Below are 20548 nucleotides of genomic sequence, written 5' to 3' on the forward strand. Positions count from 1 at the left end.
CGAAACCATGTGAACAAGCATGCATACCCAGTTATTGCCTACCATTTCTAATGCAAATAAACAACCTTGAATAATAATTTTTAAGTCCTTCCTGTCAGATAGAAAGCTCATTAAATATAAATTGTAATTTTTTCAGTTGTTTTTGAAGTCCGGAAACCATCGAAGCCAGCGGAAACCACAATTTAGAAAATCGCAGTGCGACGACACTAATTTTGGCAAATGAATGTTTGACAATTGTCGTTGCCTGCAACACTTTACATATGTAAATATATATATCCTTTCCTGAATACATACATATAACGTATACACATTTGAAAGTGGAATTATTTCGGAACACGTTTTTCCATAAACCGCCCCAAGCTGACACGCCCACACTTTTGAAAAATGTTTTGATATTTTTACATTTTTGTATTAGTCTTGTAAATTTCTATCGATTTGCCAATAAACTTTTTGCCACGCCCACTCCAACGCCCACAAACCGCCAAAAACTGTCAGTGTTGAAGACTCTCCGTCGGGGAACTCGACTATAGCGTTCTCTTTTGTTTGTAATATCATATGGTGATATTTTTAAGGCTTTCAGGGTCACGTAATTGTCTTCCTCCTTCGTATACTCTTCTCAACAAAAGTCACCAAATGTTTTCGATAATGGCATCGTCAGGGGAGTAAGGCAATTTATCCATTTGGTGTTTTGATTCTTAACCCACTGTTTTACAACCCGAGCTTTTTTGATCTATGGATTATCTCTGAAATCTGGGAAAACCTTTTGGAGTACAATCTTGTTCGCATCTTCGAGGTGACGAAGTGGAGTGACGAAGTGTGGGCGTGGCAGCTTTGGGCGGTTTGTGGGCGTTAGAGTGGGCGTGGCAAAAAGTTTTTTGACAAATCGATAGAAATTTACAAGACCAATACAAAAATGAAAAAATATTAAAACATTTTTCAAAAGTGTAGGCGTGGCAGTTTTGGGCGGTTTGTGGGCGTTAGAGTAGGCGTTACATACTTTTCAACGAATATAGTATACCCTTTTACTCTACGAGTAACGGGTATAAAAATGCTATCGTGAAAGGAGAGAAGCGCACCGGTCCTCTAAGCATTCATGAACTGGACTATGCTCTATTCGCTATAGTGCGCATCGTCTTCCACATCCGACAAGCAAGCTCTTGAGCTTATCATCTTAGTAGAAGGCATTATGCGAGTAAGGATGCTGTCACACGATCGTCGTCATCCAAAATTCCCTCTAAGTCACTTTACGCAGCTAGTAATACGGTACTCGCACGTTTTGACCCTACTGCTGCAGTGTAGCCTAAAGCTTCTTACATAAACGCCAGAAGACGAAGCATAGCCAACTGACAGACCAGCTGGTATAACTCCACCAAGAGACGCTCCACCCACAGGCTAATCCCAAAAGTGGAGCCATGGGTAAACTGGAAACATGGCCAGGTAGACTTCTACCATGCTCAAGTGTTGAGTGGGCACGGAAGCTTTCGGGGCTTTCGTTTTTTCATGGGTAATTTTCGACATGTTTTTATACCCGTTACTCGTAGAGTAAAAGGGTATACTAGATTCGTTGAAAAGTATGTAACAGGCAGAAGGAAGCGCTTCCGACCATATAAAGTATATATATTCTTGATCAGGATCAGTAGCCGAGTCGATCTGGCCATGTCCGTCTGTCCGTCCGTCCGTCTGTCTGTCCGTCCGTATGAACGCTGTGGTCTCAGGAACTACAAAAGCTAGAAAGTTGAGATTAAGCATGCAGACTCCAGAGACATAGACGCAGCGCAAGTTTGTCGATTCATGTTGCCACGCCCACTCTAACGCCCACAAACCGCCCAAAACTGCCACGCCCACACTTTTGAAAAATATTTTCATATTTTTTCATTTTTGTATTAGTCTTGTTATTTTCTATCGATTTACCAAAAAACTTTTTGCCACGCCCACTCTAACGCCCACAAACCGCCCAAAGCTGCTACGCCCACACTGTTGGAAAATGTTTTGATATTTTTTCATTTTTGTGTTGGTCTTGTAAATTTCTATCGATTTGCCAAAAAACTTTCTGCCACGCCCGCTATTACGCCTACAAAACGCCAAAAACTGTGTTTAAGACTCTCATTCTCCCTTCCACTAGCTGAGTAACGGGTATCAGATAGTCGGGGAACTCGACTATAGCGTTCTCTCTTGTTTATACCTGAGCCAGTTTGTTTTGTATGAAGTCATTTTGTCAGGTGGTTTTACGTTTTCTACGTACAGACAGAGGTTAAATAATACATACGAGTGATCAGATGACACGCTGTATGTTGATAGATGTGGCCTAAAGATGATTTTCAGCAAACTCTTTGTAGAAGTGGTGTTTCATACAGTTCCTTATAAGTAAGGAAGGGACTGGCACACACCGTGTGCTTTACCATCGGGATGATTTTTTCCATATAAGTGGTAGTCTGTCATTTGAAAATTGTATTAGCTTGTAAGATGAGTTTCCGATGTGCTTCTCATGTAGAAACTTAGCTAGCTCAAGTTTGCGCTGTGAGTCGCCATTGGCGTTCCACGTAGATATGCGTAAGGTAGCATTTGTATTAAAAGTTTTTGATTACGCATTATTTCTGGAATGGTGGTTCGCATAAATGTTATAAACTCCATCCTGCTCTGTTGCAAGGCTTGGCTTGCATCGTATCTTCAGTTTTTGTTTCTTGCTGCTCAGATGGCCTATAGTTTTGTGTGCACTTCATGTGGTGGTTGAGAATTTTGAGTTCAAACATGATTTTAAAACGTTTGCAAATGTTATCTTGTTAGTACTTGGTATAGGCCAGAGAGCGTAAATAGTTGCTTTCGAAAAGAGAACTTCAGGATTTGATTTGGATGGTTTAAGCGAAGCTAGTCCTTCATGTGGCCGCGCCGTGTTCATTCTTTAGTGAAGACGGCTTTTCAGCTCTTTGTAGATTGGACAACCTCTGTAATTTGCTGTGTGATGTAACAAACCGCTAGAATGACAAAAAATATAACAGACAAGATGTTGACTCGAAATCTGAGCGCACGCAAGATAGTGGTCCGGCTTCGGCTCGTCGACTACGTGATGGTCTTGCTCAGATCTCGGAGTGCCTATGCATAAATTTAACTAAAGATAATTGATTGTAACAACAAGCTTTAACCGGGATAGAGAAACACACTCACATAAAATAAAAATTGCAGGAAAAATATTCTTATCTTTGGCGGAACCTCTCTGTCGCCTCCTCTGATGTCATGGAGGCTTGTCTCTTGCCCACCCTACCAATGCCCGCTCCTACCCTCAGCGCTTAATAGCCAGAGCGACCCCTTTTGCAAGTGCTACCCTACATTACAAGGCAAGGCTAGCTCCGGCCACTTTCAAACTTCTTTAAAGCATTATACGATTTTATTAAAATCTAAAAGGAAATAAATATCTTATACTAAGCAATGGGCACATAATATAAATATAAATATTTTACAATAAAAAATGTTGTTAAAATCGAGAATAAGATATTGTTTAAATATTTAAATTATGGAATTTTTTTTTGGCTGCTCCTCGAAGATCGGCTGCGTTGTACCCCTCTCCTATAGGGCCTCCGAACGATAAAAGTTGCTGCCTATAAGATCCAACAAATATACCCATCTAGCTGAGCGTTCGCTCCTTATCCGCTCATCTTCAGATCACAGCTCGGCACGGCTTCAAAGCACTAATCGCGAGAACTTCCGATTTAAATAAAATAGTTGGTTTGGCTCATCAACAACCAACCTTTCTCAACGCTGCCAAAAACAAATGGAAGACCATGACGCCGGAAAAGTGGCGGTAAGCCCCAATGAGAAAGTGGGTGAAATGGACACAGTTGACGTTAGCCACTGTTGCTCTCTCGCATCTATTCGTCTATGCCTTTTCCTTACCCTATCTTGCTTTAGCGGCAAAACAGTTTCTCGAACTTCATCTGACCCACAGATGGCGCTAAAAAGTATCTTTATTTTCCCAAGCAAGCGCTGCAGTGATTACTCTCACAGTTACCGCACTTTTTCTCGCTTGCATTTTGTTTGTTACCTTGGCAGTGTTTGGAATCGTGAAGATCTCCACAGACTACGCACACGGTGCGAAGTGTGCAATACGATCTCGTGTGGCAATATTCTTAGCAGGAGCTTTACGTTTATGCGGCTCTTCTACTGTAATCTTGCGGTGCAGGAGGGGCTCAAGCTCAATCTAAAAGAGTGGTTGCGGATCTGTTGGTATTTGCGGGCGCTTCATTATTAACCAAGATGGTATTGTTGCGCATATTTTTCGTCTTGTTTCCTGCATCGGAATTTTTATGGCTAAGTTTTCTCACACTGGACAAACGCCTAACCTTCCGAGATCATATTGCCAGAGTTGTCAAAATGTGCAACCTAAAGCGTAACCAACTATTCTGGATGCTAAATAAGAAAAGCAAACTACCTTTAAGATGCAAGCGTCAGATTTATCAGCAAATTATCGCACCTACTTGGAGATACGGCATCCAAATTTGGGGAGTGGCGGCTGCGTCCCACCGAAAACGATTCCAAACCGTCCAGAACAAAACATTAAGACAAATCACTGGCTGTGACTGGTTCGTTAGCGGCCAAACGCTTCACAATGATTTAAACCTGAGCCTTGTTGAAGACCAAATCTCGTTCTTCTCAAGCAGATACAACGATCGACTAACTGCCCACCGTAATCGTCTCGCCCGGAGATTACAGGGGGCTATCCCAATTCGCAGGCTCAAAAGAAGACATTTTGGGCTGCTTCTAAGATGATAGTATGAATATATTATTTACCTGAAACCTCACTACTCGAAATTTGACCTATTCCTATATATTAAGATGAAAACAAATTATATTTTATAATTAAGAGATTATTTACTTAAGACAACATTTAGGTTAAAGGCTTTAATTGACCTGTTCCTGAATAATATTAAATAAAGATGTTAATTAAAAAAAAAAAAAAAAAAAAACAGGCAGAAGGAAGCGTATATATATTCTTGATCAGGATCAATAGCCGAGTTGATTTGGCCATGTCCGTCTGTCCGTCCGTCTGTCCGTATGAACGTCGAGATCTTAGGAACTACAAAAGCTAGAAGAGATTAAGCATACAGACTCCAGGGAGATAGACGCAGCGCAAGTTTGTCGAATCATGCTGCCACGCTCACTCTAACGCCCACAAACCGCCCAAAACAGCCACGCCCACACTTTTGAAAAATGTTTTAATGTTTTTTTCATTTTTGTATTACTGTTGTAAATTTCTATCGATTTGCCAAAAAACTTCTTGCCACGCCCACACTTTTGAAAAATGTTTTAATATTTTTTCATTTTTTTATTGGTGTTGTAAATATCTATCGATTTGCCAAACAACTTTTTGCCACGCCCACTCTAACGCCCACAAACAGCCAAAAACTGTCAGTGTTGAAGACCTCCTTCGCACTTTCACTAGCTGAGTAACGGGTATCAGATAGTCGGGGAACTCGACTATAGCGTTCTCTTTTGTTTGTTATCGTTTTGTTTTGCTTGTAGTGCAGCATTACCATTTGGTTCTTGCGCTTTTATTTTCGATGACCCAGTGAGAGCGTGAGCGGGTGCAGCCAACGACGAAAGCATTGGTTTCGAACCGAATTATATATGCTATGACTAGTACCACCTGGCAGAAATTGAAGATGGTTAAGAGTGATCCAAAATGAAGGCGACCCTGTTAGCGACGTCTTCCATCTATTGACGTCCCCATGCAGCCAATGCAGATGAATTTAAGCATCCGTCCAGTCTGATGGGAAGTTTCTTTAGCCACTAAGCCGTAGTAAGCGATTTTACTTGATGGCCAGAACTGCACAACTCAGGTTGGTATGTTCTAGGTATGCTTAATAGTTTCATAGGAGTAACCTTTGATTTTGCAGCCAACATCGATGTGTATACATTCCGCCATCATGCTCGAGCCTTAGATAAGTCGTAGCTGCATGAATGTGGAAGCCTCGCGTGAAGATAAGCTGAATCTATATATCAAGGAGAATAATGAATCCACCGCTTTATACTTATATCGTCGATCCTAAGTAAGCTCTCCCGAACTGTCACGTTCCGCAAGAGCATTAAAAGCCTTGTCGTCCCAATCTAGGACCGTAATGCGCCAACCAGTCCTGTGATTCCCCGTCCAAGGCTTAAACGCGGAAAACAGTGACCGTCCTTAGCACCGTGGAAGATTTCTGAGGCTTTTTGCGATGGCGCGATGGCGACATAATTCGATCCCGCAAACCCTTCTAGATTGACGATCAAGAAATCCGTCTCCTGAAACGCATTCCGTAGAAATTTAACCTGCTCCAGATGCTTCATTAAATAAATTTTCTTTTTTCTCAATTGCGAATTCTTCATAAAAGTCTGCAACGTCGATTTAACTAATTGCCCTAAAGTCGGAGCCTCCGAATCAGATTTCATGCTGATAAGTGTAAGAAACCAAACTTAACCCCCAAATTTTCATGTAATGACAAAAAATCGGTAAGTAAAGCCGCCGAAACAGAAGAAAGTGTCGCAAAGTTCCACGACCTGCAGCTGCGGCGTTCTCCATCTTCCCTGCCCAGAAACGGGCGATCAGCTGATCGCCGCTCTTCCGCACATTGGGACAATCAGCAAACTGAACACATCCTTCAAGCTCCGCCCCAATGATCGCATTCCAGGTCAGGAATGCGGTCCTTATCGCCTTTTAAGTGCCCTTTTTATTTCCTTGTATTTCACGTTTTATACGCCCAGACGTAGAGCTCTCTGGAGAAGGCTCCTAGCACGTAGGCAGGTGCCGCGCATTGCGACAATCACCTGGCTTCCTCCTCCACCCTCTCTGCCATTTCTTTCACTGCTACGTTCGCACAGGCCGACGACGGTCAGGTTATAGAGTGTCCTGTTGGAAGGCCTTAGCTTGGTGCGTCCTGCTAACGAGTACTATGGTGCAAATTTCGACCTGGATCGCATCGTCGTCGCTACCCTTGTACAACGCCTTGCTGCTCCAACTTGAGTGGCGTGCCAGTGGGTTGCTTACAATTGACCATGCACCCGCCCTGTTGAACGTATGTATGCCCTCGTTGAGAATGGCTTACTCCAGCTTAGCAAAGATTTCCAGAGCCCAGGCGTTCAAATCCCCATTCGACCCCGAATTGGAAAGTGTTATGTTTGTGTATAGAGCTACCGGCCCTGGAATGTTTTAAAAATAATTATGTTTTATTTCTTTGTTGATTTGCAATTGTCTTATTGTGTGTGGAGTGTAGTTTTAAATGCAAATGCAGAGTTACGAAAATAATAATGCTGACGTAGGACACAGGATGAAAAATTAACGAAGACAATTATGGCGAAGCTTTGGGTTATAGAAATTTTGACTGCTTTTAGAACTTTTTTATTATTAAATATAAAGTGGGAACGAAATTAAAAATGGAAATATAAAAATGTTCGTTTTCTATCTTACAAATCTATGTTAAATTTGATTGTAGGACCAAACAAGAGAGACTATCTGATACCCGTTACTCAGCTTGTGGAAGTGCGAAGGAGAGTCTTCGACATTGACAGTTTTTGACGGTTTGTGGGCGTTAGAGTGGGCGTGGCAAAAAGGTTTTCGGCAAATCCATAGAAATTTACAAGACTAATACAAAAATGAAAAAATATCAAAACATTTTTCAAAAGTGTGGGCGGTTTGTGGGCGTTAGAATGGGCGTGGCAAAAAGGTATTTGGCAAATCGATAAAAATGTACAGGACCAACACAAAAATGAAAAAATATCTAAACATTTTACAAAAGTGTGGGCGTGGCAGTTTTAGGCGGTTTGTGGGCGTTAAAGTGGGCGTGGCAGCGTGGATCGACAAACTTGCGCTGCGTCTATATCTCTGGAGTCTCTATGCTTAATCTCAACTTTCTAGCTTTTGTAGTTCCTGAGATCTCGGCGTTCATACGGACAGACAGACGGACAGACGGACGGACAGACGGACATGGCCAGATCGACTCGGCTATTGATCCTGATCAAGAATATATATACTTCATATGGTCGGAAACGGGTATAAAAAGAAAAATACTAACCGAAACAATAGGGCCGTCAGTCGGGTGATGGACAAGGAGAATAACGTGTAGTTTCAAGCTTGCTAGAAAAACGCGCCGTAATTGTCCATACACCCAGAAATGCGACTATACTCTCCACGCGAGGGCGGCTGGAAACAGGTGCCCTGACAAGGTTATGTCCCTGCCAGAGGATGCTGGCAAATGGTAGTCGGGAGTCCCGGCCCGGACTAAGGCGTCACTCGACCCGTGCCGAAAGTCAGCCTGACTGAGGGCTCGGGTCACAAAATAGCTCAGTCTCAAACGGAGAGCTCTGGGTACCTGGCGACCCCCTGTTCTAAGAAGCCTTACCCGGGAGAGCTTACAAGAGAGCCCTTGCAAACTACAAAAAAGCCATCAGGAAAGCAAAGCGATCCTCGTGGCATTCCTTCTGCTCAGAAATTGAAAATACAACTGAAGCAGCCAGACTTAGAAAAATCGTATCCAAATCGGCCAAAACCCTAGGCTACCTTAAAAGAGCAGATGGCTCCTGGACCAGCACGAGTGAGGAATCTCTAGAGATACTTCTAGACACTCACTTCCCAGGAAACAGCCAAAACGATCTCACCCCCAACAAACAAACGCCACACTGGCAAGTATCGAACTGTGCATAGACCCAAAGGTCCTCCATTGGGCCATACACAGCTTTAAAGCATACAAATCTGCAGGTACAGACAAAATCATACCCGCACAAATCCAACATGCGGGAAATATAGCCATAAACTGGCTTCTTGACATTTTTAAAAGGTCTCTACTTCTTGGACACTTACCACGATCGTGGCTAGAGTCCCGTATTGTCTTCATCCCCAAAGCAGTAGCAGCGCAAGGTACCTGTGCGTAATACTTGACAAGAAACTAAACTGGAACTTGAATCTCACAGACAGATATAAAACAGCTTCAATAGCACTCTTCACGTGCAAGAAAGCAATAGGGCTCAAATGGGGCATGACAGTATACTGGATATATACGGCCATCGTCAGACCAATACTACTGTACGGGATCGTGGTATGGTGGCCGCCTCTGAAAAAGAAATCCATCACAAATGCTAGCAAAAATGCAAAGAGCTGCGGCACTCTGCATCAGCAGTGCTTTACGTACAACCCCAAAACGAAGCCCTAATTGCCATACTCAACCTCCCAAGTCCAGAACTAGCTGGCATGGAACAGGCTACAGTAGCGGCCATCAGGCTTAGAGATACCAAACAGTGGAACCCACAAGAAGCGGGTCACTCATGCATCCTAAAAAACATTCAAATAGTCCTCTCCAGGACAGACTACTGCACTCCAACGGAGTACATACAAACACCTTTCAACACAATCATCCCAGAGAGGGACGATTGGAACTCACGAACACCTGGCCCCCAGACTGCTATATGCTTCTATACGGACGGGTCAAAACTACAGAACAGAGTAGGAGGAGGAGTTTACTCCGAACAGCTAGACCTACGCATCTCGTTCAGACTCCCCGATCATTGCAGCGTTTTCCAAGCTGAAGTAGTAGCAATAAGAGAGGCCTTAAAACACTTTAAATCACTAAAACCGGAAAACTCACATGTAAACATTTTCAGTGACAGCCAAGCAGCTATCAAATCGATTGGCTCAATCTCAAGTCACTCGAAAACAGTATCGTATTGCCGATCATCTTTACACGAGATGGCACAACAATTCGTAATCAGCCTTATATGGGTACAAGGGACACAGGGACATAGAAGGCAACTGCATCGCAGATGAACTAGCTCGAGAAGGCACTACCGCGCCACTCATACAAGAGATGGAGGGCATGAGTATGCCTTTAGCCACTTGTAAACTACAACTTAGGGAAAACCTAAACCGTAACCAACAGACAATATGGGAAAACACCACACACTGTCGCCTAACACGCCAAATATGGCCAAAAATAAGCTGAAAGAGAACGTCAAAACTTTTAGGATTGACCAGAGCAAACCTCAGCACTGCTATGAGAGTCATCACAGAGCATTGGTTGATAGGCACCAATGCCAGAAGACTAAATGCCCCGTATAATAATTTCTGCCGTAGCTGTAGGGACGAAGAAATGGAAGAAACGGTAGAGCATCTACTATGCCACTGTCCAGCACTGAAAGCAAAAAGACTTGCTCTATTAGGAAGCAGATTTCTGATAGACACGTCCGACCGGTCTGACACCAATCCACATCGGATACAAAAATTCACCAGCGCCTCTGGCTGGGAAAACTGGAAACTTCACACGAGCCTCGACGGGCAAAAGGGGAAAACATACACGGTATCACAACGGTATCTAATGGTCTAAGTGCGTCGGATAACCGACGGCCGGTAAAACCTAACCTAACAAACTGGTTGAAATAAGCTGTTGCATTGTTTTAAGTTGCATTTTCATTATTAATTCTTTAAAAAATACTACCAAAATAATTAAAACTAAAATAAGTTAATAAATAATATCGTGAAACATACATTTCTTGCGTTTAAATTTTTAGTCCAGCTTTTACAGACCCTTGAAGTTTTACATAGACGCTGGTCGAAATAAGCTGTGAGCTACTGTATATATGGTTTCCGGCAGTTTTGTATGGAGCTCAGGTATTAGTTGGAGTGATAATATTTTCCGAGAGCATTAAAATATTTACAATGCTTATCCTGCATTTCGCAGAGTTCGTCGAGGAGATCGAGCGCCTTATTTTTTAACGTGATTTGGAACACCTTTATAGTTCATGAGACAATTTTATATGGCAAACTATTAAGTGAAATTCATTTGTTATTCCAGATTTACACTTAAGCTCACTTCGCACATCATCCACAAAGGTTTCACTTTTAACTGCACACTTTAGAACCGCATGCACACGCAATTTAAACTTCCAATTATTTTATGCAATATTTTTCACAGAGATATTTACAAGATTATGGAATATCACTTATGTGTATCTAATGAAATATATGATTCTCAGGAAGGACCAGACAAAATATAACATATCAGTTTAACACATTTATCTAACGAACATATGTTTACAAACATTAGATTAATGAAACAATAAAGCAATCATTATTCACCGTTAAATATCTTCCAAATCAAGATGCATCGCAGGTCTTGGGACGTATCATATATGATTTTCTTAGATTTTTTCCTGTATTAGGAGGGGGGAACCAAAAGTCTCTGCAGTTGGTATAAATGCAGTCAAAACTCATAAGATACAAAAAATTATTTAACACAATAACTCGTATTATGTATTTTAGGCGTTAGTGTCTGTTTACACAGTGAATGGTTATTTCATGTGTTTATTTGTAATCTAAAGCCAAATGCTTAGAATAGTACATATTTTGTGGAAATAATTTTTTTTGAAAACGTTTATGATTGTTTTGTTAATATTTACATAGTTTTTGTTCTCTATATAAATGTTACAACTTAAACAGTGTTAAATAAAAGTTATAAATTAAATAAATTGTAAATTTAAATAGAATTTTATAAAAATATTTTCTAATATTCAACCCAAACCCATAATTTTACGATACATTATATTATTGTTTTTCTCGATACCATTAGGATTGTGTGGCGAGGACTTGAAAAATTTTGAATTCAGGGCTGCCACAACGGTAATCAACTTATTCGATATATTAATATATGGTATTCCTGGTATGTATTTCAAGATGGCGGAAAGTGTGAGGAAGAAGAGAACAAAAAGCAAGCGAAAAATCCATGAGTGTATTTATTGATGTATATATGCGTAGATCTATGTATTTACTAAGGCTCTGTACACAGTAAATGGCAATGTAATGAATATCCAATATATCTGATCGTCACGTTGTGTGCCCTTACCTCGACGCACAGATTTAAAACTTTGCCATAGAATCGAAATATTGCAATCACGGACGGCAAAGTAACACCACCCAGCCGAAAAGAAGAGAAATACTACCAAAAGGATCTGGCGGGTGTGTTGTAGTACACTTCAGGAAATCAGTCTCGAAGAAGAACTTTTGCATTCACGGAACTTCTACGACCCCTAGTGCTCTGGGACTTTCTCGCGACCTGCAAACACAAACCGATTTTTAAACGCCACGCCACTGGATTTCAGAACACTTAATTCTAACGAACTTTGTGGCTTGAATCCAGGTTATAGCCCAAAACAACCGGCGTCTAACAGAGGACTATGTCTAACTTTTTGCGTCCCCAAAATTTACCAGAGAACACATAGCTATGGCTGCGACGAGAAAATTGCAAGGTAAGCAAAAAAGTCTGGATTCTAATTTTTTTTCTTATATCTCAAACGAAACTAAATATCGTGCCCAGGCGAAATTGATCGATGTTTAAAAAAGGTAGCAGAAGGCGTTGAAACGTTTGAGGATATCTGGAAAAAAGTACACAATGCGACAAACACCAACCAGAAGGTGAGCTTAAAACATTTTAAATACATAAATAATCCTATACGTATAAACATTATACTGACACCTCTTTATCAGCAAAAACATCTGCAGGAGAAGTATGAGGCAGACCTCAAAAAGGAAATCAAAAAATTGCAACGATTACGCGACCAAATTAAATCATGGATCGCATCCGCTGAAATTAAGGATAAGAGCTCCCTTCTTGAGAATCGACGGCTCATTGAAACAGTGGGTTTATTTAATATTATTTGTTGTGACTACGCGCACAGAATTATATGTTTTTCAGCAAATGGAACGCTTTAAGGTGGTTGAGCGCGAAACAAAAACAAAAGCCTACTCAAAGGAAGGCTTGGGAGCTGCACAAAAGATGGATCCTGCCCAGCGTATTAAAGATGACGCACGCAATTGGTTAACCAGCTCAATAAGTTCACTTCAAATACAAATTGACCAGTATGAGAGCGAGATCGAATCGTTGCTGGCAGGAAAAAAGAAACGTTTAGATCGAGACAAACAGGAGCGAATGGATGACCTACGAGGAAAGTTGGACCGCCATAAGTTTCACATCACAAAGCTGGAAACTTTGCTCAGGCTGCTTGACAATGACGGCGTCGAAGCAGAGCAGGTAAACAAGATCAAAGACGATGTCGAATATTACATTGATTCATCGCAAGAGCCAGACTTTGAGGAAAATGAGTTCATATACGACGATATAATCGGTCTTGATGAAGTGGAGCTTAGTGGAACCGCTACCACGGACAGCAACAACAGCAACGAGACAAGCGGTTCTCCGAGCAGCGTCACTTCCGGAGGCAGCCCATCACAGTCCCCTGTCACTGTTCAACAAATTTTAAACGCTTCGTCGCAGGGGGCAGCTAGTAGTGGTAGCAGCGCAGCTAGTGCAGCTTTGTTTCAGCAACAGCTGACAGCGGCACAATCAAATGGCAGCAATGTAGGCTACGCAAGCGACACAAGCGCAGCTTCTTCGTCGGCCACAACTTCTACAGATCCTGCAGGCGGTACAGTTGCTATAAATTATGTTGGAGGGCTAGGCGATAAACGGAACAAGAACAGCGAAAGCAATACCCTCAAATTAAAAGTATGTATTAAGAATAAATGGTTGTATGCATTTAACAATATACGGTTTACTGTTATTAACAGCCACAACCTCATCAACTTATAAAACCAACCCCTGTACGAGCTACGGCCAAACTGCCTCAAAGCAGTGATAGTAAGTTTCAGCAAGTTTCGAGTTTTAGTTTTACTAACTTTTGATTCCTATGTAGCCCAAGTCAATAAGATTGTCAGTTCAACTCCTAGTAAAAATCAGCAGCCTCTGCCCACAGCAGCTTCTATCGTTGCAGCCTCCGTAATGCAGTCACAAAGCAGTAGCAGTGGGAGCGGAAGTTGCAACTCCACTGTTGGAACGGGAGCATCGCAATTAACGTCTAGTGGTAACAATCCTGCGGTTCAGCCAAACGCTCCAACGCCTGGCCAAAGCGCCACAGCCACTGCCGCTGCAACAGCTTCATCTAATGCCGTTTCGGCGACGATCGTGAGCAGCGCCAATGTTCAAGGCCCATCTGTGATTCAACCAACACCAACAATTGCATTCGCTGCAGTAGCAAAACACAATACATGTAAGGGGTCGGTTAATCATGTTTACTGCCATTATTTAAATAATTGTCTTTTTTTAGCACTCCTGGAAAATGGTCCTGTTTTGCAGCAGCAACTAGCAGTAACACCTACTGTGGCAGCTAACGTAGGATCTGGAACACAGGCACAGCAGAAACATGTCCCACCATTATCCAATCTTCAAACAAATTCCCCTCACATACAAAATGGTAAGGCTAGAGGTATAATTCGGCAGTTATAGGTTTCTTTTTCTTGTGTTATAGGGCATACATTTTATACGACAGAAGGTATTCGAAGTATGAGAAACCGTACCAAAACAAGAATTGCCAGTGTCAATATCTGCATGATAAATGGTTACGTTTTCGGTTAACTATGACATCAAAAAAACACATTTCTAAACGAGTAAAATATAAATAGTGCATTGAGTCAAATTAAAATAATTTTTTGTCTCAAAATTTAAACTTTTGTATGTTGTAAGTGCGACCGTTGCTAAGTTAACCATTTTCCAAGATGTTATCAGATATTTTTATGGGAAATAAACTCGTTTTAATGTTATCCTTTCCCTTGGTAACATTCAAAAGTTAATTTTTGCGGAAGTAATACATATAAAATTTAATGGTCTTACAGTTCTTCAAAATGCAAGAGTGAACACTAGAGTTAATTTTTGCGACTATCAGGTACCAATTGCCCATCTAGGAATAAATTTCAACAGTTTTTTTGCATAGCGGTAGAAATTGGCAAGCAAACGACATTTGATACAGAAATTATTTTTGTGCGTAGTTAAATTATCACCTTTATAAGGACATTTTAATTTAGTTTTGATCTTAATTATATCCTATGTACCTCTTTTCGTAAAATGTAAACAGGTAAAATCAATGAGACCTTTTATAGCTTATGATATTTTCATTTATGCTGATTTATTGCCCAACAGATCGATCGGCTTTCCTATTCTTTTATTCTTGTTTTAAATAGATTAACTCGGTGTCAGTTACTTGTTGAGGACTCTATTGATTGGGTCACATAGTTTAGATTTAGTTTACTCGTAGAGTAAAAGTCTATACTAGATTCGTTGAAAAGTATGTAACAGGCAAAAGGAAGCGTTTCCGGCCATATGAAGTGTATATATTCTTGATCAGGATCAATAGCCGAGTCGATCTGGCCATGTCCGTCTGTTCGGTATGAACGTCGAGATCTCAGGAACTAAAAAGGCTAGAAAGTTAAGTTTAAGCATGTCCTCTCTAACGCCCACAAACCGCCCAAAACTGCAACGGTCACACATCAGACAAATGTTTTGATATTTTTTCACATTTTTGTTAATCTTGTAAATTTTTACTCGATTTGCCAAAAATCTTTTAGCCACGCCCACAATCCCACAAAACAATTTCTCTTCGCACTTCCTCTAGCTGAGTAACGGGTATCAGGCAGTCGAATAACTCGACTACAGAGTTCTCTCTTGTTTGTATTGTATAACTAGTTAGTTAGTTTTACTTACAAAAGATTAATTAAATGTTGCATAATTATGAAAAGGGATACCAAATGCCTCCAGTGATATGACCGCGTAACTCAACCAACTCGAATTTTTCTCGGAACGACTTTTTAAATAGTCGATAACGTTATACTAGTCTTTATTTAATAACGAAGAATATGAACCATATCAAACATTTGGTTGGCTTAAAAAGAAATCACTAAGAGGATTCATTTTTATTTTTGCAAGTTTATTTATGGCAATCGTTTTGCAGTATTTCGTCATTGAAACACCAATATGTAAAAGTCATCTACATACATATATACATATACAACGAAGAAGGTTGGATAAACATGTATAAGGCGTTCCGGAAGTAGTATTTGGATATCCAATAAATATCACTTGCTTATCTATGCTACGTTTGTATAAATATTTATTTTTTAATTTGTTAAAATAGTACCGTGTGAAGCTTTGCATAAATGCGCTTGCACTTTTTTTTTTTTTTTTCTTATTATAAACCATTTACTAATTGAAAAAATATTTTTCAGGTCTTCCTGTCTCGGACAGCAATAATGACACCAGCTGCAATGTCGTCGATACGATTTCTCTAAAAACAATGGCACAGGATGCTATTAATCGATCCGCGATCGATACTAATTCACTCACTCAGCAGCATACAAGCAGCATTGACCTGAGACAGCAGCAGTCGCAGAAATCACTTCTCCAACATTTCAACTCTGAAACCAATACGAATCAACAGCAATTGACATCGCAGCAACAGCTTCAAAATAACTCCCTTTCTGCGGTCGCTGTATCTAACAACGGACCTTCTACTGGCAGTGGTCTCATGAATGTAGCAAATGCTACTGGTCAGCCCATTAGCGGCAATGCCAAAACGCATACGTGCCAGCCACAGCAGATGGCCACAACGGAAGCGCACATTCCCACACTGCTTGGTGTGACACCACTTGGGCCAACACCACTTCAGAAGGAGCACCAAATGCAGTTTCAAATGATGGAGGCTGCCTACTATCACCTGCCACAGCCTATGGACACGGAAAAGCTACAAACGTACTTTCATCGCGCCCCAGTGCTCACGCCAGCGCACTACCCCCAGGTGAGCTATATTAGTATACAAATTTAATGCACGGATTACCTTATCTTAAATGTATTTTAAGGCACAGATGCCAATATATGATACAGTTGAGTTTTATCAACGACTCTCAACGGAGACCCTTTTCTTTGTGTTTTACTATATGGAGGGCTCTAAGGCCCAATATCTAGCGGCTAAGGCCTTAAAAAAGCAAAGCTGGCGATTCCACACAAAGTATATGATGTGGTTTCAAAGGCACGAGGAGCCCAAGATTATCAACGATGATTACGAACAGGTAAGAAACAAAACCTTGCGGGAAAGAGCAAGTTAAAAAAATGTTCACACTATTTACAGGGTACGTACATCTATTTTGATTATGAAAAGTGGAGTCAGCGAAAGAAGGAGGGATTCACCTTTGAATACAAGTACTTAGAGGACAAGGAGCTGAATTAAAAATGTTGCGATGTGTGTTGCTTCGTCTGTCTAAAAGAAAATCAATCCATTAAAATTATAAAATAAATCAATCCAACTTTCATAAAAAATCACACAAACATAATACAAATCAAAATCGTAAAGCGCGAGAAAGATCAACTAAAGGAAATTTAAAGGAAAAAGCAAAAGAACCGTAATCATAAGTTAAAAGAAAAATGAAGTATGATATTTAGTAGGAATGCATGTTTTAGCTTTACTCCTTTCTTTAGTTTTACATTCTCCCAGAATTAGCAAGGATGCTAAGTTTTATACACATTTCGCTACGTTTTTTTTATTCAAGTAATATGTAATTCAATTAGTTTCATTATCTTGGCCTTCAAAATTACATGTATCAAAAACTGGCATCGAAAATAATAATTTGAAATGTTTATTTTGTAAGGACCACTGTGATTTTTGTTTACGTCACAAATAGATTAGTTCTACTTCCGTCATTGCTGAGTACGTACATCAGCAGATACATGTCGGCGAAGAGCAAGCAATCACATATTACCTATATTCTTTGGGTCCTTGGTCAAAGCCATAACAAGTTGTTGGTCCTGGTCATGTCTGAGCGTATATGAACCTAGGAGCTTCAGCATTCATATTATCCCGTGAACTTATTTTGGAAATTAAAAGATGCATTTTTTATGAAAAGTTTGCTGTGAGAAAGCTTTCAACTTGGAACTAAAAGAACGAGGTATAACCTAATCATACTATATTTTGAATTTTTGGTTCCATTTAGTTGCGTTCAACTTTCAAAGCTTTTAAAAGTCGGAGGGCAAGTATCGTTTAAATATATGAACACAGAATAAAGACGATTAAATAGTTGAAACTCTTAAAATTATTTTAATGTGGTATCAAGGGTATAATTCTTTATATCCTGACAAAGGGTTTTTTTTAATTTTAGTCAGAAGTAACAACGCAGAGATATTATATACATTGGACTATATACTGCCTGTATTATACCATTACCATTCAATTAAGCCATTACCATTCAATTTTCGTCTTTCCGTTTCTACACAAACAAGTCTAGTGAGACCTTTATAAACCTTATCCAAAGTAATGTTTCTATTTTCTAACTATCAAACAACCAAGTCATACATATGATCAGGGGTTTTTAATTTTGTTTCCCATTTTTTTTGTAATCCACTGTGTTTCAAAATTTAAAGCTGGCAGTTGACTGGCAGTGCTTTCCGATTAAATGTGTAGTTAAATTTTCAAGTTTTCCCCAAGGCAAGGATGACAAAAATAAAAAATAGTATCCACAGATACTTAAAATCCAGTTTGATTAAATTTAGAGGCTTTATTGTGAAGTTAACAGTAAAAATATCGACTTTATATTAATTCGCCGTTGCATTCCTCACGCCCCACTGGATATCGTCCTTATCTTGTTCATCATGTCCCCAACCCTGATCGGCACACAGATCATTACAGTTCATGGCTGACGCAGAAGCAGCAAAACGGCTGCTTATTTGCTGCGGTGTCTCACAGGTACTAGTTTTTATTTCGATGACCGGTTCCATATCTTTAAAGAAATCAAATTCGCTTAACTCAGAACTTTGTATCACCGGTTGCACCTTTATGTCCAGCTCACTGAGATCATCGTTAACTTTTTGTTCTGCCATAGATATTGTCTCGTTTATTCCAACGGATAAGTTAAATGTTGCAGTGCGATATGGGGGCAATAACGATTTGCTTATTTGGATATCTGTAGTCAATGCATTACTTTTGGTTTCCGACTCCGTTCGAACCTGATCCTCTCGGTAGTCCTGCTGAAGCTGGTCTGAATTGTCCCAATCAAACCAAATCCCCTCCTCATCATCGTTGGCTCTGTTTTCATGCTCTGTAAGGGTTCTTCTTGAGTCCTTTTCGGCATCGCTATTATGATTTATACTTATAGCATTTTCATTTAAATTTAACCGCAATTTCTCGTCTTCTCCGCCGTCTGGGCTAAGGCGAATAGATAAGGGGGAGGCGTTGCGTTCTTGTGGCAATGGGCTCCCAGAAACCATAAGGTTTTCCACATCGAAAGATCTAGTATTCATCAAGGGACTAATGGACCGCGGTTCTGGAAAAGAATTTGCGATGTCTGTGGAAACGGCAGCGTGCGGACGGCCATCAGAAAAACATCTTGATCGATCCCCTCCTAAGACTTTGTCGGCTCCTAATATGGAAACTAAATCAGCCATGCATCTAAGTGTTTTGGCTACCAAGATCTCGTTAGTATCCGTCATACCAAGCTGTAAATGAGGAAGAATCTCGCTCTCTAATTGCTCATCGCTCAAGAGACGAATATAGTCCATAAAATAGTCAAGAAGTATTAACCGAATCTGCGCATCACGCAAGCGGAACATCTTGAGTATGTGTGGCATTAAATATTTGACGTAGATTTGCGGAGAAAATAACGACGCCAGTGCTTTATCCGTAATTTTTGTACGGAGTATATGTGGAGTCACGAATTCTTGTGCAGCAGGATCCAGCAGAACCATTCTAGAGAGCAAGTCACACGACAGCTGCGAAGCCACTACTTCCTCGTCGAAATATCGCAGTCGATCAATCAAACTTCTAAAGAATTGGTAACGCTCGTGCACTGATTTCAGGGGCAACTCAAAGAGAAAGGAATGTATGAGGACGAATTCATGGTTAAAGTAAGGATGTAGCAAGATAGCAGAAAGTCTTGGCCTTAGCTTTGTGTTTTGATGCTTTAGGTGTGTGCTGCAATACTCACGGAAATCCTGAACGTGTGGAGTGCTATCAGTAATGCAACTGTCAGTTCCTTTCCTGCCCAGCACTTTCTCACACAGAATGGCGAAGAAGAACTGTTCGAAGTTCTCTCCATGAATACTCAAGTCTATATAGGAATGTGCCAAGTCAAGCAGTTCTTTGTCGACATCTGTAGCCCTCCAAACGTACTCAAAGCCAGCGAGGCGCCAGCTTCCACTCTCTGTTACGTAAATGGACAGCGTGTTTAAATTTAAGTGTCGTGCCAGAGCCTTCTCAACTAAAAATATTAGAGCGCATAGTATTGTTCGCAAGCCTAAACAGACTTCAGTGTCGGTCTGCTGGGCCAGTACCACATCAAGGGGCCTGACCCTCTCTGTAGCAAGATACTTCCTTCCCGACTTCTCCCAGGTAGCTACATATTTTAAGATGTACGGGTGGCGGTAGACCATCAGGTTCTGGGGAAAACATTCGGTAAATATTTGTTTTCTTATACCCTAGTAATATACTTTTATTGCCCTTTCAATCGGTCCCACTCCATGGGACCAAACATGTGTCTTGACAAACACTTTGCCTTCAAATACGGACAGCAACTGGCTGCAACGCTCATCGTTGGATTTCGTTGGTGTCTTTGCGTTATAAACTGTCCAAAATTTATTAATCTCCACCTCATTTTCCTCAATAATTATTCCTTTTAGTTTGCTGCCTTCAGTGCCCATAACTGTAGATGCTGTAAACTACTATTAAG

At 40.6% G+C, this 20548-nt stretch overlaps 2 protein-coding genes across 3 annotated transcripts; one reads left to right on the forward strand and one right to left on the reverse strand.

Annotated features, from left to right (window-relative positions):
* Positions 1-11685: 11685 nt before the first annotated feature.
* On the forward strand, positions 11686-17584 carry LOC120449722 (CCR4-NOT transcription complex subunit 3). Of its 2 annotated transcripts, XM_039632363.2 has the most exons (11): positions 11706-11741; positions 11799-12258; positions 12327-12424; positions 12497-12646; positions 12705-13514; positions 13577-13646; positions 13702-14055; positions 14113-14259; positions 16064-16632; positions 16694-16903; positions 16963-17584. In XM_039632363.2, exons 2-11 carry the CDS (start codon positions 12234-12236, stop codon positions 17059-17061), a joined length of 2532 nt encoding a protein of 843 aa, XP_039488297.1. In that variant the 5' UTR covers positions 11706-11741; positions 11799-12233; the 3' UTR covers positions 17062-17584. The 2 variants fall into 2 exon arrangements, with proteins under 2 accessions (XP_039488305.1, XP_039488297.1); XM_039632371.1 differs by having other exon boundaries at positions 11686-12258; positions 16700-16903.
* Positions 17585-18362: 778 nt separating this feature from the next.
* On the reverse strand, positions 18363-20548 carry LOC120458072 (protein-associating with the carboxyl-terminal domain of ezrin). The gene is made up of 2 exons (XM_039645584.2): positions 20310-20548; positions 18363-20258 (listed from the first exon to the last, which is right to left on the reverse strand). Exons 1-2 carry the CDS (start codon positions 20517-20519, stop codon positions 18420-18422), a joined length of 2049 nt encoding a protein of 682 aa, XP_039501518.1. The 5' UTR covers positions 20520-20548; the 3' UTR covers positions 18363-18419.

The sequence above is a fragment of the Drosophila santomea genome, chromosome 2L (assembly GCF_016746245.2).
Source record: "Drosophila santomea strain STO CAGO 1482 chromosome 2L, Prin_Dsan_1.1, whole genome shotgun sequence".
Lineage (NCBI taxonomy): Eukaryota > Metazoa > Arthropoda > Insecta > Diptera > Drosophilidae > Drosophila > Drosophila santomea.

Bases quoted from the DNA above. Each gene is read 5' to 3' on its own strand.
- LOC120449722 (XM_039632363.2), top strand. From the start codon at position 12,234: ATGGCTGCGACGAGAAAATTGCAAG. The intron at 12,259-12,326 runs GTAAGCAAAAAA...TATCGTGCCCAG, and splicing joins TGCGACGAGAAAATTGCAAG to GCGAAATTGATCGATGTTTA. The intron at 13,647-13,701 runs GTAAGTTTCAGC...ATTCCTATGTAG, and splicing joins ACTGCCTCAAAGCAGTGATA to CCCAAGTCAATAAGATTGTC.
- LOC120458072 (XM_039645584.2), bottom strand. From the start codon at position 20,519: ATGGGCACTGAAGGCAGCAAACTAAAAGGAATAATTATTGAGGAAAAT. The intron at 20,259-20,309 runs GTATATTACTAG...TGTTTTCCCCAG, and splicing joins CGATTGAAAGGGCAATAAAA to AACCTGATGGTCTACCGCCA.